Source organism: Typha angustifolia, chromosome 3 (genome assembly GCF_048772165.1).
Source record: "Typha angustifolia cultivar Huaian chromosome 3, ASM4877216v1, whole genome shotgun sequence".
In the NCBI taxonomy this organism is placed as follows: Eukaryota; Viridiplantae; Streptophyta; class Magnoliopsida; order Poales; family Typhaceae; genus Typha; species Typha angustifolia.
Window position 1 is genome coordinate 5,771,543 of NC_133241.1, and position 15,682 is coordinate 5,787,224.

The 15,682-nt window shown below is 41.9% G+C and overlaps 1 protein-coding gene across 1 annotated transcript; it reads right to left on the reverse strand.

Moving 5' to 3' along the window:
* Window positions 1-363: 363 nt before the first annotated feature.
* On the reverse strand, window positions 364-8,211 carry LOC140779126 (stromal 70 kDa heat shock-related protein, chloroplastic). The gene is made up of 8 exons (XM_073124107.1): window positions 7,450-8,211; window positions 6,330-6,582; window positions 4,987-5,066; window positions 3,693-3,835; window positions 3,496-3,594; window positions 3,069-3,258; window positions 1,932-2,330; window positions 364-1,087 (listed from the first exon to the last, which is right to left on the reverse strand). The coding sequence occupies exons 1-8, from the start codon at window positions 7,990-7,992 to the stop codon at window positions 683-685; spliced, it is 2,112 nt and encodes a 703-aa protein (XP_072980208.1). The 5' UTR covers window positions 7,993-8,211; the 3' UTR covers window positions 364-682.
* Window positions 8,212-15,682: the final 7,471 nt, after the last annotated feature.

The window sequence follows — 15,682 nt, forward strand, 5'->3', positions numbered from 1 at the left end:
GAGTAAAAGGAATAGAGGTAGAGTTAATGTACTCGGCAATGAGAAAAGGGCTGGTCAAGTATGAAGCAGAACACTCGTTGATTTCAATACCTGTATAATATGTTCTCTCGATTCAATTTACACAGTTTAACTGAAATCTTATTTGAATATCTCTAATCACAAGCATCATGAATAAATAGTATACTGTCAGGATCTAAATTTATCTCATAACAATAGGAAAAGTGGAGAACATCTAGCCTACCATGAGCAATATCATAAGCATTTGCATTTCTCTGTTTTGCTCATACAAACGTATTTATCGGTTAGTTAATTATCATAGAATAAGCACCTGAAACTAAATAATGTCTCACATTAAGATATGAATTGATCATTCATTCTGTCAAGCGACTAGAACACCCAGCCAAATTCCTTATTTGACAAGCATAAATATGAAATATAGTAATCATTTACAAATTATAAGGAATCAAAGTAGACATCATTCATCCTTGCGTAATACTACTCTTGCAATTAATATAACTTCTCTGGAACTCAGCAAATAAAATAGTAGGGAAATGTCGAAAATTAACTAGTATATGCTGACAGCGCCCTGACTAACAACAACACCGATACCCTATACAAGTTTATGAAGAAAAAAAGAAAATTAAGACTTGGTTTAAAGAATACCATCACCTCCCAGAATTCATCATTTGCTATCGGTAAAATCAGCATCGATTACATCTCCATTGTCAGGCCCCTTGCCAGATGAGCTTGTGGGACCAGCATCAGCACCTGGGGCTGGCCCAGCCTCAGGCCCAGCTGCACCCGGTTGGTTGTATAGGGACTGTCCAAGCTGCATAACCTCTTGATTCAATGCAGCCATGGCATCCTTCATCGTTTGGGTTGATCCACCAGCGACGGCATCTTTGAGCTCATTGAGCTTTGCTTCTACCTTCTCTTTCACAGCAGCAGGGACCTTGTCCCCAAGCTCTTTCAATTGCTTCTCAGTCTGGTAGATGACGGATTCAGATTGATTCTTAGTGTCAATGGCTTCTCTCTTTTCCTTGTCCTCCTTAGCAAATCTCTCAGCTTCTTTCACCATCCGCTCCACCTGAATTCACATAACAAGTGTTATGGTTCTGAAAAATATTTAAAGCCCACTAAGGAAGATGCACAACAATCAATTATGTTTGCGGAAAAATATATATGTGAATCTACAAATTACAGACAGTTGTGAGTTGCCAAAGCTATTTACATCTGATTTTCACTGTATTAACAGATTAACTAGGCTTGGATGGAATATTTACACAACACAAGACCTATTTCAACAATATTCAAGAGCATTTAACAGGAGGGAAGAAAGGACAAAGATCAAAGAGAGGCAACATTAACCAAGATATCAGACATCAGTTTACAGGAAATCAAAGAAAACAAAACCTATCAAAAAACCTGCATTGAAACAAGTAATACATTGGAAAATGCATAATTAACTTAATGACGCACTTCATTAAAAGCTTATTAAAGATCAGAAAAAAAAATAAGGTTGAATGCTTGGCCAAAATTTTAACTAGGATATCAAACATAATTTTGCAGCAAGCTAGAGAAAGAAGTTCAAGAAGTAGCTTTGAAAAAAAAAAGGTAAAGCTTTGTAGAATGTCTAATTCAGAGAAAAATGATCTTCGTTCATCGTTCAGGTATTTGATTAGTTTGTTCAACTGTAGGACCCAAACTCCACAGATATCTAAAGCCAAGGCAACACTTAATAGTCAAATACCATATATGCACAAATGAACCTACCAGTGCCAGTGCTAGAATATTCCTAGCTAAAAGAAGAGGAAAACATAAGCTAATCATTTCCTGCTCAATATACACTAAAACAAATCATTTGAAATGGAAGTTACTAATCTCAGGTTGACTTTCAAGTGGTATTACTACTGACTAATGATATAACATACCTCATCGCTTGGCAAGGTGCTAGCCCCAGTAATGGTAATGTCTTGCTTCTTTCCAGTCCCCTTGTCCACTGCAGTAACAGAGAGAATACCATTGGCATCAATATCAAATTTAACTTCAATCTGAGGTACTCCACGTGGAGCTGGAGGAATCCCATCTAGTCGGAAGCTTCCAAGTGATTTGTTGTCCCTGACAAACTCTCTTTCACCCTGAAGAACATTGATCTCAACACTTGTCTGCCCATCAGCAGCTGTAGAGAAGACTTCTGATTTTGAGGTGGGCAATGTTGTGTTTCTTGTGATGATCTTTGTCATAACCCCACCCAATGTCTCCAAACCAAGAGATAGTGGAATAACATCCAAAAGAACAATGTCACTCACATCTCCAGATAAAACCCCTGCCTGTTACAGGAAATAATTACCAAAGAAACAAGAGAAAATGTCAAAGCTCAGGAAATCTATAGACAAGTTGTAGTGAGATTATGCAAGCTGGAAGATTTCAGGTAGCGGTAGCACATTGATGCCAGAGGGGCAAACTTATAGGGTAGAATGGGGCATAGTAACTCAAGCTACAAATGGCAATGCATAACAGTGATACACACCAGGATTCCTGACTATCTATAAGTTTCCTGGATTTTTCAATATATACTTTTTTGCTATGTTCAAAAGAGACTAAAGTTGAATACCACCAAAATAGATCCACAACAAAAGTAAGCTGGTTGGAACTCCGAATATTCTCTCCCAAAGGTCAAAACTAAAACAGAAACTAACTTTGCTTATGAGTTCTTATATTGTCTAATGAAACTATAACTGCAATACATTACACTTAAAAACAGAAACTAACTTTGCTTATGAGTTCTTATATTGTCTAATGAAACTATAACTGCAATACATTACACTTAAGAAAGAGCGATGAGAAAACTTGCCAATTATGGTGTGTGGAACTATAGCACTGAATACTATTTTATATGTTATACCAACAAATCCTTTAATTCAAGGGCACAAATATTCATCTCATTTTTCAGTCTACCATTACAAGATGTGATTAATGAAATGGTAAAATAGATGTTTTCCTTTTATTATACTAACAATAAGAAAATATGAGAAACACACATACTCAATGACATCTCAAAAACTGACCTGAACTGCTGCCCCAAGAGCCACAACCTCATCAGGGTTGACTGTAACATTGGGATCTTTTCCAGTCATTTTCTTCACAAGTTCCTGGACAGCTGGTATTCTGGTTGACCCGCCTACCAGAATTACCTCATCTATATCCTTGAATGAAAGCTTTGCATCTTTCAGAGAATTTTCCACAGGAGTCTTAAGCCTAATCAGCATGAAAAGGCAAACATGAGCTTCCGCAAAACAGGAATAAGTTCACATGACAAAAATTGGACATTGCATGATCAAGATCACATAATCGTATGAGAAAGAATGGGTTGGGTCATGCTTTCCTCAAAAGATCAAAAAATCACAAACAAAGAAGTGGTCTTCTCCTGCAATAGGAGAAAAACCCATAATTTCGTGTCATATAGTATCAATACAACCAATGATTAATGCATACCTGTCAAGAAGATCTGAACACAACTCCTCAAATTTAGCCCTCGTAAGTGTTGCTTCAATATGCTTGGGCCCATCAGCAGTGGCGGTAATAAATGGCAAGCTGCCAAAGAGCATTTAAAAAATAAACTAGGTTATAAGAAAGCAAAAACAGAACCCACAAAATCATGACAGAACTTAGAAACACATAAATAAGCTAACCTAACATTTGTCTGTGTTAAAGATGACAATTCCATTTTGGCCTTCTCTGCTGTCTCCGTAAGCCGTTGAAGGGCTTGTTTATCTCTCAAAAGATCAATGCCCTCATCTCTTTTGAAGTTGGCAGCAAGCCAGTCTACAATTCTCTGCTCGGGATGAAAAAGAAAAATGAGTATATTTTCAACCTCGACTGTGGTGCGTACATATGCATGTGTTGAAAACATGTTTCTAGGCACAAGCAGGTTACAAAGTTCTATTGGAACTACAGTTCTATAAGGCTTCTCACTGCAAGCAGCATAAGTACGGAATTTCTTTTTGGCCCTTAAACCTTATAATAAAGTTACAAGTTGCGATCATAGAGGAAACTAGTCCAAGAAGTTATTGAATCAACTAGCATCTTTTTAATCAGAAGTATATAACATAAGGAACATATACCACACTTAACTCTGTTGCAAGAAACTATAGCTTTGTAAAGTGCCAGTCAGGGCATCACAAAGAACTTAACAAGGCAGCAGAGCAGAAATGTCAGGATAATGTTGGTAACAATACATAGGGTAAAGAAATAACATGGATCGGTGTGATACACCAATATGACAGAAGAACTACATTAAAGCATCAAGCAAACTTCTCAAACCAACAAAACTAATTTGGATATATATATATATATATTAATCCCAAAAAAATCCAGGATTTGCTGGAAGCTCACTTGCATTTTATAATAAATGACCTGAGACAGGATGGAAATCCCAAACCTATGAGAATGGCTTCGAATTCATAGAAGGAAATGAAGCTCATCTATATATATATATATATATATATTACCAGGTTCTTAAATGACCATAAAAATAAAACAGCAAACTAACCTTTCAGTTTTTCATGCACAAAGAGATATCAGAAGAAATAGATCGAGAGATTCTCATTATGGCTCTCTTTGCTTAAGGCAGTAGAATAGGTTGCCCATCATTAGGGTCCTCTTTGCTGTAAGACTCATGTACATACATGCAAGTTTATCTTGACTTAGGGCTGCCATTAGCATGCAGTTTTAACTGTTAACAGACACAATACTTGCATAAAATGACATTGTGAATCTTCTTTTAACTTGCTTGAGCTCAACTCAATGAGTCACATTAAATGATTAAATAAGGAAATTTTGCAGATTAAAGTGCATAATGGCATTTACATAAGGCATATATTTATGATGAAAGATGACACAAGATTATCATGTGTAAACATGTATCCAATTACTTCATATGACTAGTTATGTTATTGCATCATAAGGGAAGGGATGTAACACAACCTTGTCAAAGTCATCACCTCCAAGATGAGTGTCACCAGATGTAGACAGCACCTCAAAGACACCATCTCCAACCTCAAGAACTACAGCATTATGTGATGACAATGATCACTTTACAAGTAGTACTAATAAATAACCAAGAACAAGACCATTCAATGTACATTAGCAAAGTTCTGCACATCAAGCAACTGTATTTCCTACATAACTTTTTGTCAAGTTCTTAATAATACGTATACAGAAATTATATTCTAGCATAATACTTAAAAAACCAAAAATATAAGCTATTATTGATGTCAGACAATGTCTGTGGAGTTATTTAGGTCAAATGAATTGCAAGTGAAATGCCACTTTTGATGTAGTTTGCTGTGGGAATGTATCTGGCATTTAGTCCTGTAAGTTAATTTGGTTGAATGGGCCATTTTCTGGTTAAAATCACTTATTCATCCAAATTAAACTCCACATGTGAGCTGTAAATCCAGTTCTATTCATTTTTTTCAAAAGTCCATTTATGTAGTCCAACCCCATTAATCACTCTCAAAACCTCCATACGCAGAAGAACATGTCCATATTAGCTTACTAGACCTAATCAACCAAATAATAGTGGCCTGACTATGCCTAACCGCAGCCTTGAATTAAAATAACCAACTTTCAGAACAGATAGTTTGACAACCCTTTTCTTTCTTTACAACTCCTGTCTTTCTTTTCTTACTTATTCAATTTCATAATCAGAGCTGACCTTTCAAAGCAGGAAACACCTTCCTCAACCCACATCAAATATCATGGAAAAGCAATCGTAGTTTGGCCTCAAGATTGAGTTCCCACAAGAAAAGCAAGGGGATAGAGGCACCGGTGGAACAAAGTCAAAAATATTCTTCTGGAGAGAAGATGCACTAGGCCCCAATAGAGGTAGCCACTAGTGCACAAACATTAATGAGAAAGAGCTACTCTGTCAGAATCAGTGATTTCCTATTTACTATCAGAGCCATAATGTAATATCTACTTTAGCATGACAAGCTTCTTAATTAACACTCTTACCTATTTCCTAACAGAGAAACAACTCAACCTACATGACCAAGTCTGCTGCATCTCACAAGAAATACCCCTAAAGGAATCCTGTTTCATTCCCCTCTGCCATACAACATAGAATTCTACTTTTCTTTCTATCTTACCACAAAGCCCTCTTTCTTGAGTTTCTTCCCATCACATCAACAACAGACTTTAGTAGTCATTAGTCCAAGGCTGCTTCTAATAATTAGTTATCAAGGTTACAAAATACAATAGCAACTATAATTCTAACCAAAAAAAAGGAAAGATATGCGTTTAGGGCCTTTCAATGAGTTTTATACCTGAAACATCAAAGGTACCACCTCCCAAGTCAAACACCAGAATTGTTTCATTGCTCTTTTTTTCAAATCCATAAGCCAGAGATGCAGCAGTTGGTTCGTTTATGATGCGAAGAACTTCCAATCCGGCAATACGTCCAGCATCTTTTGTTGCTGTCCTTTGAGAATCATTAAAGTAAGCAGGAACAGTAACCACTGCTTTAGTGACCTTGTCATTTAAGAATTTAGAGGCATCATCAACTAGCTTTCTTAAAACCTGCAAAATAGATGTCTTTTAATGTTCGAACTCAAGATGAATATTGATTCCTATAAATTTACCAACATCAAACAGCTTCAACTACCAGCAAGATACAATATTAACAATTGACAGGCATTAGCTAAGCCCACAAAGTTGAAGCTGTTGAGCAAATTTGGGATAATAACCCCACAAAAATGCAAAATTACAAAGGAGGTTGAAGGAATAAGCTAGCAGTAAAAGCACGAAACATTTTGATCCATACCAAGTGATACTTCCACTCCACTTTTCAAAGCTTACAAGAAGCAAAGTGAACTCCACGAAACAACAGAGGCATAGGCAGTTAGTAGGTGACAGAAAACCCAAAATAATTCTTGTCCTCATCAAATAACAGTAAAAAGAAGCCCAACAAATTGATATGGATTCAAAAGCTTAAAAGACTAAAAAAGCACGACATTCCCAAATGACGTTATATTGAAAAGAAATTAAGAGCCTTTTTCACAAACGCTGACCCGTTTATTATAGAGAGGAAAGCACAATAAAACAAGTATACCCAGAATTGATAGGCTAATTAAATATTCCAAAGTGATAAAATGATAAATACTGATCTCAAAAAGAAAAACTCAATTTAAGATCTTATACTGAAATGGGAGAGACGGAAAATGGCAATAACATAATGTAATAACACCCAGATAAGCACCAATTGCTATTTGAAGTTCTAAAGAAAACTAAAATCAGTGGAAAACAGAAATCATACTAGAATTATTCAAACTCACTTTGAGAATGTCAGTACTAAGACAGAATGCTTCCTACTGGATGATATGCAGCAATAAATAAATCAAATTAAACATAGAACCAATATAGGATTTAGAAGATAAAAAATAAGACCTGAGCCGAAATCTCTTCAGCAGCAAACTGCTTCCCAATGGCCGGGCAATCGAGCTTCACATTCCCATTCTCATCCCTAACAACCCTATAAGACACCTGCTTCGACTCTTCGTCGACCTCCGACATCTTCCTTCCGATGAATCGCTTCACAGAGAAGAAGGTATTCTCCGGATTCACCACCGCCTGCCTCTTTGCGATCTGCCCGACAAGCCGGTCCCCATTCTTCGTGTATGCCACCACCGACGGCGTCGTCCGCTGCCCCTCGGCGTTCGTCACGATCGTCGGCTTCCCGCCCTCCATCGCCGCCACCGCCGAGTTGGTGGTCCCGAGGTCGATCCCCACCACCTTCTCGCACACGACGCGGAGAACCCCCGCACCGCCGGACCGCCGGCGAGCCCTCGCTGCCGCCGTGAAGCGGATGGGGGAACGACGACCGGTGCCGAAGAAGAGGGAGTTCGAGGAGGAGATTCGGTTCTTGGAGGAGGGGAAGGTGGCGGTGGCGGTTGAGCCGACGGCGTGGATTTGGAAGGAGGAGGCAGCCATCTGAGGAGCTCAAACCCTAATCCTAACCCTAATTGGGGGAGAAGGGAGAGAGGAGGGAGCTGGAGCTCAGAAAATAGAACGAGAGCTAGGAGAGAGGAGGGGATAAGGGGATGGGTTTTATTGGAGAAGAAGAAGAGGGGACGGAAAGGGACACGTGGATGATTCTGGAAGGTGTCGGAAGAAAGTCGGAGCAATCTCGCGTTGTCTTTGGCCAATCTGAGCCTTAATATAGCTTCAGTGCTTCACCGTCAAGACTTGATCAGATGGGTTGCAAGCTGAGGTTCTCATCACTTACTGGGATGTCAAGCTGGGGCAACGCACCTTCATCGCGCTGATTCTGAAGAAGGAGAACTCAAAGTTGACTAAGGAGACTATCGCCTTATTGTGTTGTGCAACTCGGCTTATAAAGTGATAGCAGAGACACCTACTTTGAATCCTTCCACCCCACCTCGTGACACCTCCTTGTTGAATAGCGAGGTAAGGATCTATGAATAAAGAATAACAAGATACGGTGATAGTGGATTGCCTCGCCACAACCCTCTTTATGGTTTGATCCATTCGCTCGATTGACTGTTGATCAGAATACGGAATTGCGGGGAGCAGACACATGCTGCCACCCACTTGCGCCATTTGGGAGAGAACTTCATTAGCTCTAAGGTTTGATTCACAGCCTCTCACAATAAACGGTTGTAAGCCTTCTCTATATCAAGCTTTACCATCATTATTGCCGGACTACATTGGTTCTACATGATAAAATGCACCATCTCCTAGGCTGCGAGGGTGTTGTCATGAATTAACCTCCCCGTGACAGATGCTGCTTGTTCTACCTGTACAAGTTTCGACAAAAATAGTTTCAACCGATGAGGGCAAATCTCGCACCTCCTCTACGCATGTGACCTATTAGTTGTAGTTCGAGCTAATGAAGGGAATGCAAGAGAGCTAATGAACATCATAGACAAGTACACAAATCTCACTAACCAAAAGGTTAATGCTAATAAGTCGGAATTGTTCCTCCCAGCCTGGATTGAGAAGTCGCTGAAGATAGAGCTAGCCAGCACACTCAACCTAAAGCATGCAAAAATGCCTTTTGTCTCTTTAGGGTTGAAGGTCTCAGAAAATAGAGTCTCTGTCCCTAGTAACAAAAATATTATGAACAAAGTGAAAAAAAAAACTCATTAGTTGGAAGAGTACTCTCTCCCTAGTATAGGATCACGATGGTCCAAGGTGTTCTTATGACGATCCCTTGCTATTGGATGTGGTTGAAGTGGCTACGGGAAACTGTACTCGACACAGTCATGAAGATAGCTCGTGCATTTTTGTGGGAGAAGGCTACTAACCAGTCTGGGTTACATCTAGTGGGTTGGGACACATTAACCAAACGAAAGGTAGAAGGTGGTTTTGGGCTGCAATGTGTGCGAACGGAAAGGAAAACTTTGATGGGGAAATATGTGCTAAGCCTTTTTCGCCAAAGACATGTTCTCTCGGTTAACATCATGTTACACAAGTAAGGAGAGTTCTCCATTTGGGAGGAGATGAAGGAGAAGAAGACCCATCCGCAGAGCCCATAGTTCCGAGAACAACACCGATTCACTAGGATAAGGCTCCCACATTACTAGCTGCACCGACCCATCCTCCTTTCTAACCACTGCGCTTGCTCCACCTTCAGTTAATGCTCCATCAACATTCACTTTTAGCCAGCCATCCACTTCTTTATCTCTTTGGCCTTCATCTTAGGGGCATTCGATGCTTGGCAATACTCTAAGGTGAGCTGAGGCGCCCTCATCGTCGCCACCTTTGGACTCACTCTTTCGTTCTGGAATGCTACGTTGTTCCGCTGCTTCCAAATGGCCCATAAGGTAAATGCTATCAAATATCTAGTCCTCTTAGTATGCTCTACTTCTTGGTGGACGTTTCCCATTAGCTAACCCCTTCCTGGGTTGTACGTCATCCCCTGGTTCTGTGCATAAAGCACCTCCCAAACCTATTTAGCAAACCGGCATGTGAAGAGGAGATGTGCCATTGTCTCGCCATGTAGCCCACACACTACGCACGAGTCATTCGAAGCCATTCTCAGTGATCGAAGGTAAGTCATTGTTGGCAATCTGTTCCTGAATACCTTCCAGCAGAAAGTTTTTATGCAACGTGCTATCGGCAAGCTCCATAGCCTCCTCCACCCCGGCCAGCTCTCCTCTTTGTGCTTATTTAGGAATTTGTATATAGACTGTACTCTCAGCTCACCTGCTGGCTGCCAGCTCCAAATCTATTTATGCATGGTGCTACTCCCATACTGCCTCAACTCAATGTGAAAAGCTACCTCCTCACCCCCTTCCTATATTAGCTGTTGCCTCGGCCATAAGCTATATCCAAGAGGTGTGCCACTAGGAGTTCTTCATTCAGCATAGATGCACTCATAGTTAGCGGTTGCTTACACCATGGAGTTTCGGACATCCAAGGGTCCTTAGCCGCTCTGGTTGAATTGTCATTACTTACCAATTTTTGACAGCCGCCTTTAACAGAAGCCACAGCCTTGTTCGGAGGTAGCCACACCCATGAAGACCCTGGCGCCACCCTCGTCTCCCACGGGCCGAGCTCTCCATATTTTTCTCTAAGTAGGTTTACCCATGGAATGTTCTCACGATTAAGAACCTTGAAGGCTAGCTTACCTTGCAATGCCGCCCTTGCCAGCTTCAGCCATCTAACTGCCAACCCTCCTTCATCTTTATTTAGTGTCACCGCCTCTCAATTGATGAGGTGCATACCTCGACTTCTGTTGTTGCTCCACAGGAAAGTAAGGGCAATACCTTCAATCTTGTCTAGGATTGAATCCAGCACCCATATACAGCTTAACCGGTAGGTTGGTATAGACATCAACGTAGTGTTTACTAAGGTTAGCCGACCAACAAGAGAAAGCAATCCCTTCCAACCCGCCAGTTTTCTCTCTACCCTATTAACCAACCCCTGATGCTCCTTGGCTCTGACTCTCTTTCCTGAGATAAGAATACCCAGATAAGTGAAAGGCATTGCAACTCTCCTCAGCCAAGCATGGCAGCTAACTGGTCAGCTGAGGCTGGACTCATCCACTCCGATAGGAACTGTTCTGACTTGGAGAAGTTTACCCTCTAATTAGTTAGGGATGAGTAGTTTTGTAGGCACTTCAATAAGCATTCTACATTAGTAGTGGTAGCCTGAACAGTAATTAGTAAATCATCAGCGTATAGAAGGTGGGAGAGGGTTGTTCTACCTACGCTGAAACCCACCAGCTCCCCTTCTTTGCTCTTGGCATTGAGGATACTAGATAGTAGCTACGATACCAGGATAAACAAGTACGGCGACAATGGGTCGCTTTGTCGGAGTTTGCGATGTGGCGTGATCCACTCCAATGGGGATCCATTGACAAGCACCGCGAACCTAGGAGAAGAGATACATGCATCAATCCATTTGTACCATAGGTTAGGGAAGCCCATATGATGCAACGTACCGAGGACAACACCCTAGCGAACTCTATCGTGCGCCTTCCATCTTGATCATCATAACCGACGGCCTGAGCTTGTCATGGGTCATGCTATGTGCCACCTCCTGGACGGCCAGCGTGTTGTGTGCAATGGAGCGGCCATATACAAACACACTCTGCTCGAGGCCAATAAGATTTGGCAGAAGCCCCTTCAAATGGTTCACCAATATCTTAGCTATCACCTTGTAAGAGACGTTGCAAAGGGATATCAGTCTGTAGTCTTGGACCTTGGTTGGGCAATCTTTCTTAGAAACAAGCGTAAGATATGTCCATCCCCATCTTTTTGGCATGCTGGCAATGGTGAAGAAGAAGCTCACTGTTTTACAGAAGCTATTCTCAAGGATGTGCGTATACCTGATATACACCTCCACCTAGATACCATCAAGCCTCGGGGCTTTCATTCCAGGTAGACTTTAAAGTGCTGCCTTGATCTCCTCGTTTGTTATGGGGAGGGTTAAACCAGCCGCTTCCTCCGCAGAGATGACAGGAAGCTCCAGCAATCTAAGCTCCACCGGGTTTAGTTCCTCTGCTGATCCCCAAAGATTTGAGTAAAACTTTACAAAGGCTGCCTGCAACTCATCATCATTTTGGGTCCAAACTTCTTGTTCTTTCTGAATAGCAGCAGTATGGTTACGTCGACGTTTCATAGATGCAGTGATATGGAAAAATCTTGTGTTTAGATCTCCTTCGCAAACCTATTTCATCCGGGTCCTTTGCTGTCGTTTTATATTTAGCTGTCTACTTAGCACTTCTTTGCGGTGGTATTGAGATTGAAGCTTAGCAAATTCCTCCTCGTCCAATAATCCTTCTGCGTCCAACTTCTCTAGCTGCTTAATAACCTTGGACGTCTCCTGGATGTGGGCATCCAACTTCCCACAACTTTGCCTTCCCCATTTCCGGAGGACCTAGTGCAGTTTGCATAAGTTGTGAGTGAAAGCATGCATTGGGTTATCGTTAGCCTTCTGTGACCAAACCTCCCTCGCTAGCCTTTCACTCTCCTCATGTTCGAGCCAAATTAGCTCAAACCGCATAGGTATTTTCAGTCCTTTGCTCTCTCCTATCATCACTAAGAGTAGGGGAGCATGGTCCGAGCCATTGAGTGTTAACTAGAGCACAGTCTAGCCTGATCCATATTCTATTAGAGCCGAGCTGGTTATTACACCAGGTGAAATGGTCCATCATAACCCAGATCAATGAGGCCCGACTCTTCAATAAAGGTCTTGAATGCTCTACATTTAGGCCCTAGTATCACTAAATTAGCACTCCTTTTTTCATTAACTGATGTATAGGCATTGAAGTCACCAACTATGCACCAGGGGGAGTTGATGCTCAAAACATTGGTGAGCTCCTCCCATAACCCTTTTTGGTCACCTAGCTAGGTGCTAGTGTATATAGCCGACCAGCCCCAAGTTTGACCATTTTTGTCTGAGATAACGATATGTACCGCATATCTAGACGTCGCAAAGACATCCACTCTTCCAACTTCTTTCTTCCACAAAATAATGATCCCGCCAGATCTACCTTCTGCCAAGACTGCAAACCAGCTCCAATATCTCCCTAAAGTTGTTGCCACCCCCTTGGTAGATTCCTCGATTAGGCGAACCACTCCTGTCGTTCAAGCAACACTCTTTGGAGTTTGCTTGAGACTCAAGCAAAACAAGGAAATCCAACCTGTGTTCATGGTTTAGATCTCGGCATCGGTCATGAACCTCTTTCTTCATAGCACCTTGACAGTTCCAAATTATTGCTTTGGACATGATATCAACATAAAAAAAAAGAAAGTGAGCTTAGCTCATTGGGTCCTCCCCCTCTTCGGGGCGTGGGATTTGTCTCCTTCCTCCTGCCTAGGCTGGCCTATGGCAAAGGTCTATTATCACAGTCCTCCCCTTTCATATGCCACCAAGGCTAGCTGGACCTGCCCTTAATCTATCTCCATTTCCTCTTGACCTTCCCCCATGTCTTGGGTTAGGGCCACCTTCAGTTTTGTGACCATTTGATCATGCACCTCAGTCTCCTTTCCTTTGGTTGGCGTTGTTGGTCCAGAACTTGCATGAGTTATCTCTTCTAGAACGACTTCTGCTGGGTATAGTCTTTTCGAAAGGTCCTCCTGGATTCTCTCTTTAATAGTCCTCATAAATGGGGTACGAGGCTTCCTACTATTGCCTTAGCCGAGGCGCACCTACATGCCATTGATAATTGTCATTCTCTGATCAACCACCTCTTTGATGCGACGCTGGCTCTCCTAACGTTCCTCTTCCCCTTTGTCCCCTTTGCCTTCCTGGCGCTCCATATCTTCCTCCCTCCTTTCACTAGCTTGGCAAGTTTGCAGCACCTTCGTATCTTGGTGAAGTTTATCTGAGCTATCTTAGAAGCATGCAATGAACCCACCATAACATCTATTTTGGCTTTTCCTTTGTCTGTCACCCCCAACGTACCCTCTTATAGTTTGGTATTTGCATGGCTTTAGTGTGCCTGACATATGAGGTTAGGTGAGGTGTCCTTTTCGCCAACCATTCTTTTTGCTGAGATATGACCTCCCTTTTTCCCATTTCGAGGAATGGCCATCTCTTGGTAAGACTTCCTTCCCTCTTGTCTCTATCCTTGTGCCCAAATCTCCCTATTGACCTTTGGCCCACTCTAGACATCCCTACTATTTTCCATTGGTTCTCTAGCTGGTTTTGCATAGTTTTTCTTCCTCGGCATGGCCTTTTCTGGACGGTGAACCATAGTCCGTAAATGGACTCCTGCTCCTCTGCTTGTTGCTCCCCTCGGCTGGCCTCGCCTTCAATGTTGCTCGGTTGAGCTAAGCTACTATTCACCTATGTCTCTTTCTTTTCCTTTCTGGCTTTGCACAGCTTCGCGCAATGGGTTGCCCTCCCACAAGTAAAGCAATATAGGGGAATGTTTTCATACACTACCATTTGATCCAAATTATCCGTTCGTGGGCCTAACCATATAGCCATTTTCAACAGCTTACTCAATCAACCTCTACACATACTCGGGCAAAGCGACTTCGAGTATGGTCAAGAGTTGTCTCATTGACTCTCAACAGCTTCTCAAAGTAAGCCGCCATTGGGATGAGAGCCTCAAGTACCCAGTACTCCTGGGACAGGTTATGCAATTGAATCCACACTGGTGTCGTGGTGAATGCATCCTCTGTTGGCCAAAAGTTATTCAGTCATGGTATTAGATTGAAGATCATAACTAATATTGTCCATGCTCTGTTGCTCAGTACATATGCTTAGTCTGTCTCTCTTTCAAACTTGAAGATATAGAATCCCTCCTTTATGTCGGACACTGAGAAACTGTCGATCTCATTCCATAGTTTAGCCGGGATGTATTTGAGTCGAGCTAAGGGATACCGCTACCAAGAAACCGGCCAAACAAGGTTAGCCGCCATCTATCCCGGCACCTATGTAGTACCTCTGGCTCTAGGATGACGCAGTCGTTAGTTTAGGCTTTTATCTAAGCTAGATTTTCTTTCGAAATGCATCCTTTTGGGCCGAGAGTCCGTTGGTTTCCAACCACTACTTCAGCCCAGGTCTTCCTCTCGGCTTGTTTATCTTTAGAAGATTTGGAGGACGAAGCTCTTTGAAGCGACAGATCCTCTCCTCTTACTGGCGCCAGTAGTGTTCTTCCTTCCTCCATTCAGTTTTTCCTGAGTGGTCACGTAGTTGAAGAGTTATGTGAGTTGTTTGGTCTATTTCAAGAGACTATATGCCACCTGCTCTTTGGGTGCATGTTTGTGAGAGATGTATGAGAAGTGGTTGATGGCTACATGGGCATAGGAGGGTCCTTGCAAGCCAAGTTGAATGAGCATTGGATTCTCTCATTCTGGGATAAGGATGGGAGGCGTAACAAGACCATCAAAGCCATAATAGCCTTGAGTATGTGAGAAATATGAAAGGCATGAAATAGCCGAGTGTTTCGAGACGAAAGGAATTTGGCTATAGAGGTTGCAAGGAAGGTTGCACAATTGGCGCTAGAATATGACTAAAATGATACTTATAAGAATAAGCTTGTGAGGTCCGGGAGGAAGGCTAGGTGAGAAATACCACCACATGGATAGTTAAAAGTCAACACAAATGAGGCTTACGATGAAAGTGAGTACCAAGGAGGTAAGGGATTTTTTATACGCATGATAGTAGAGCGCTAGTTGTGGCTGCAGCTGAGGCAATT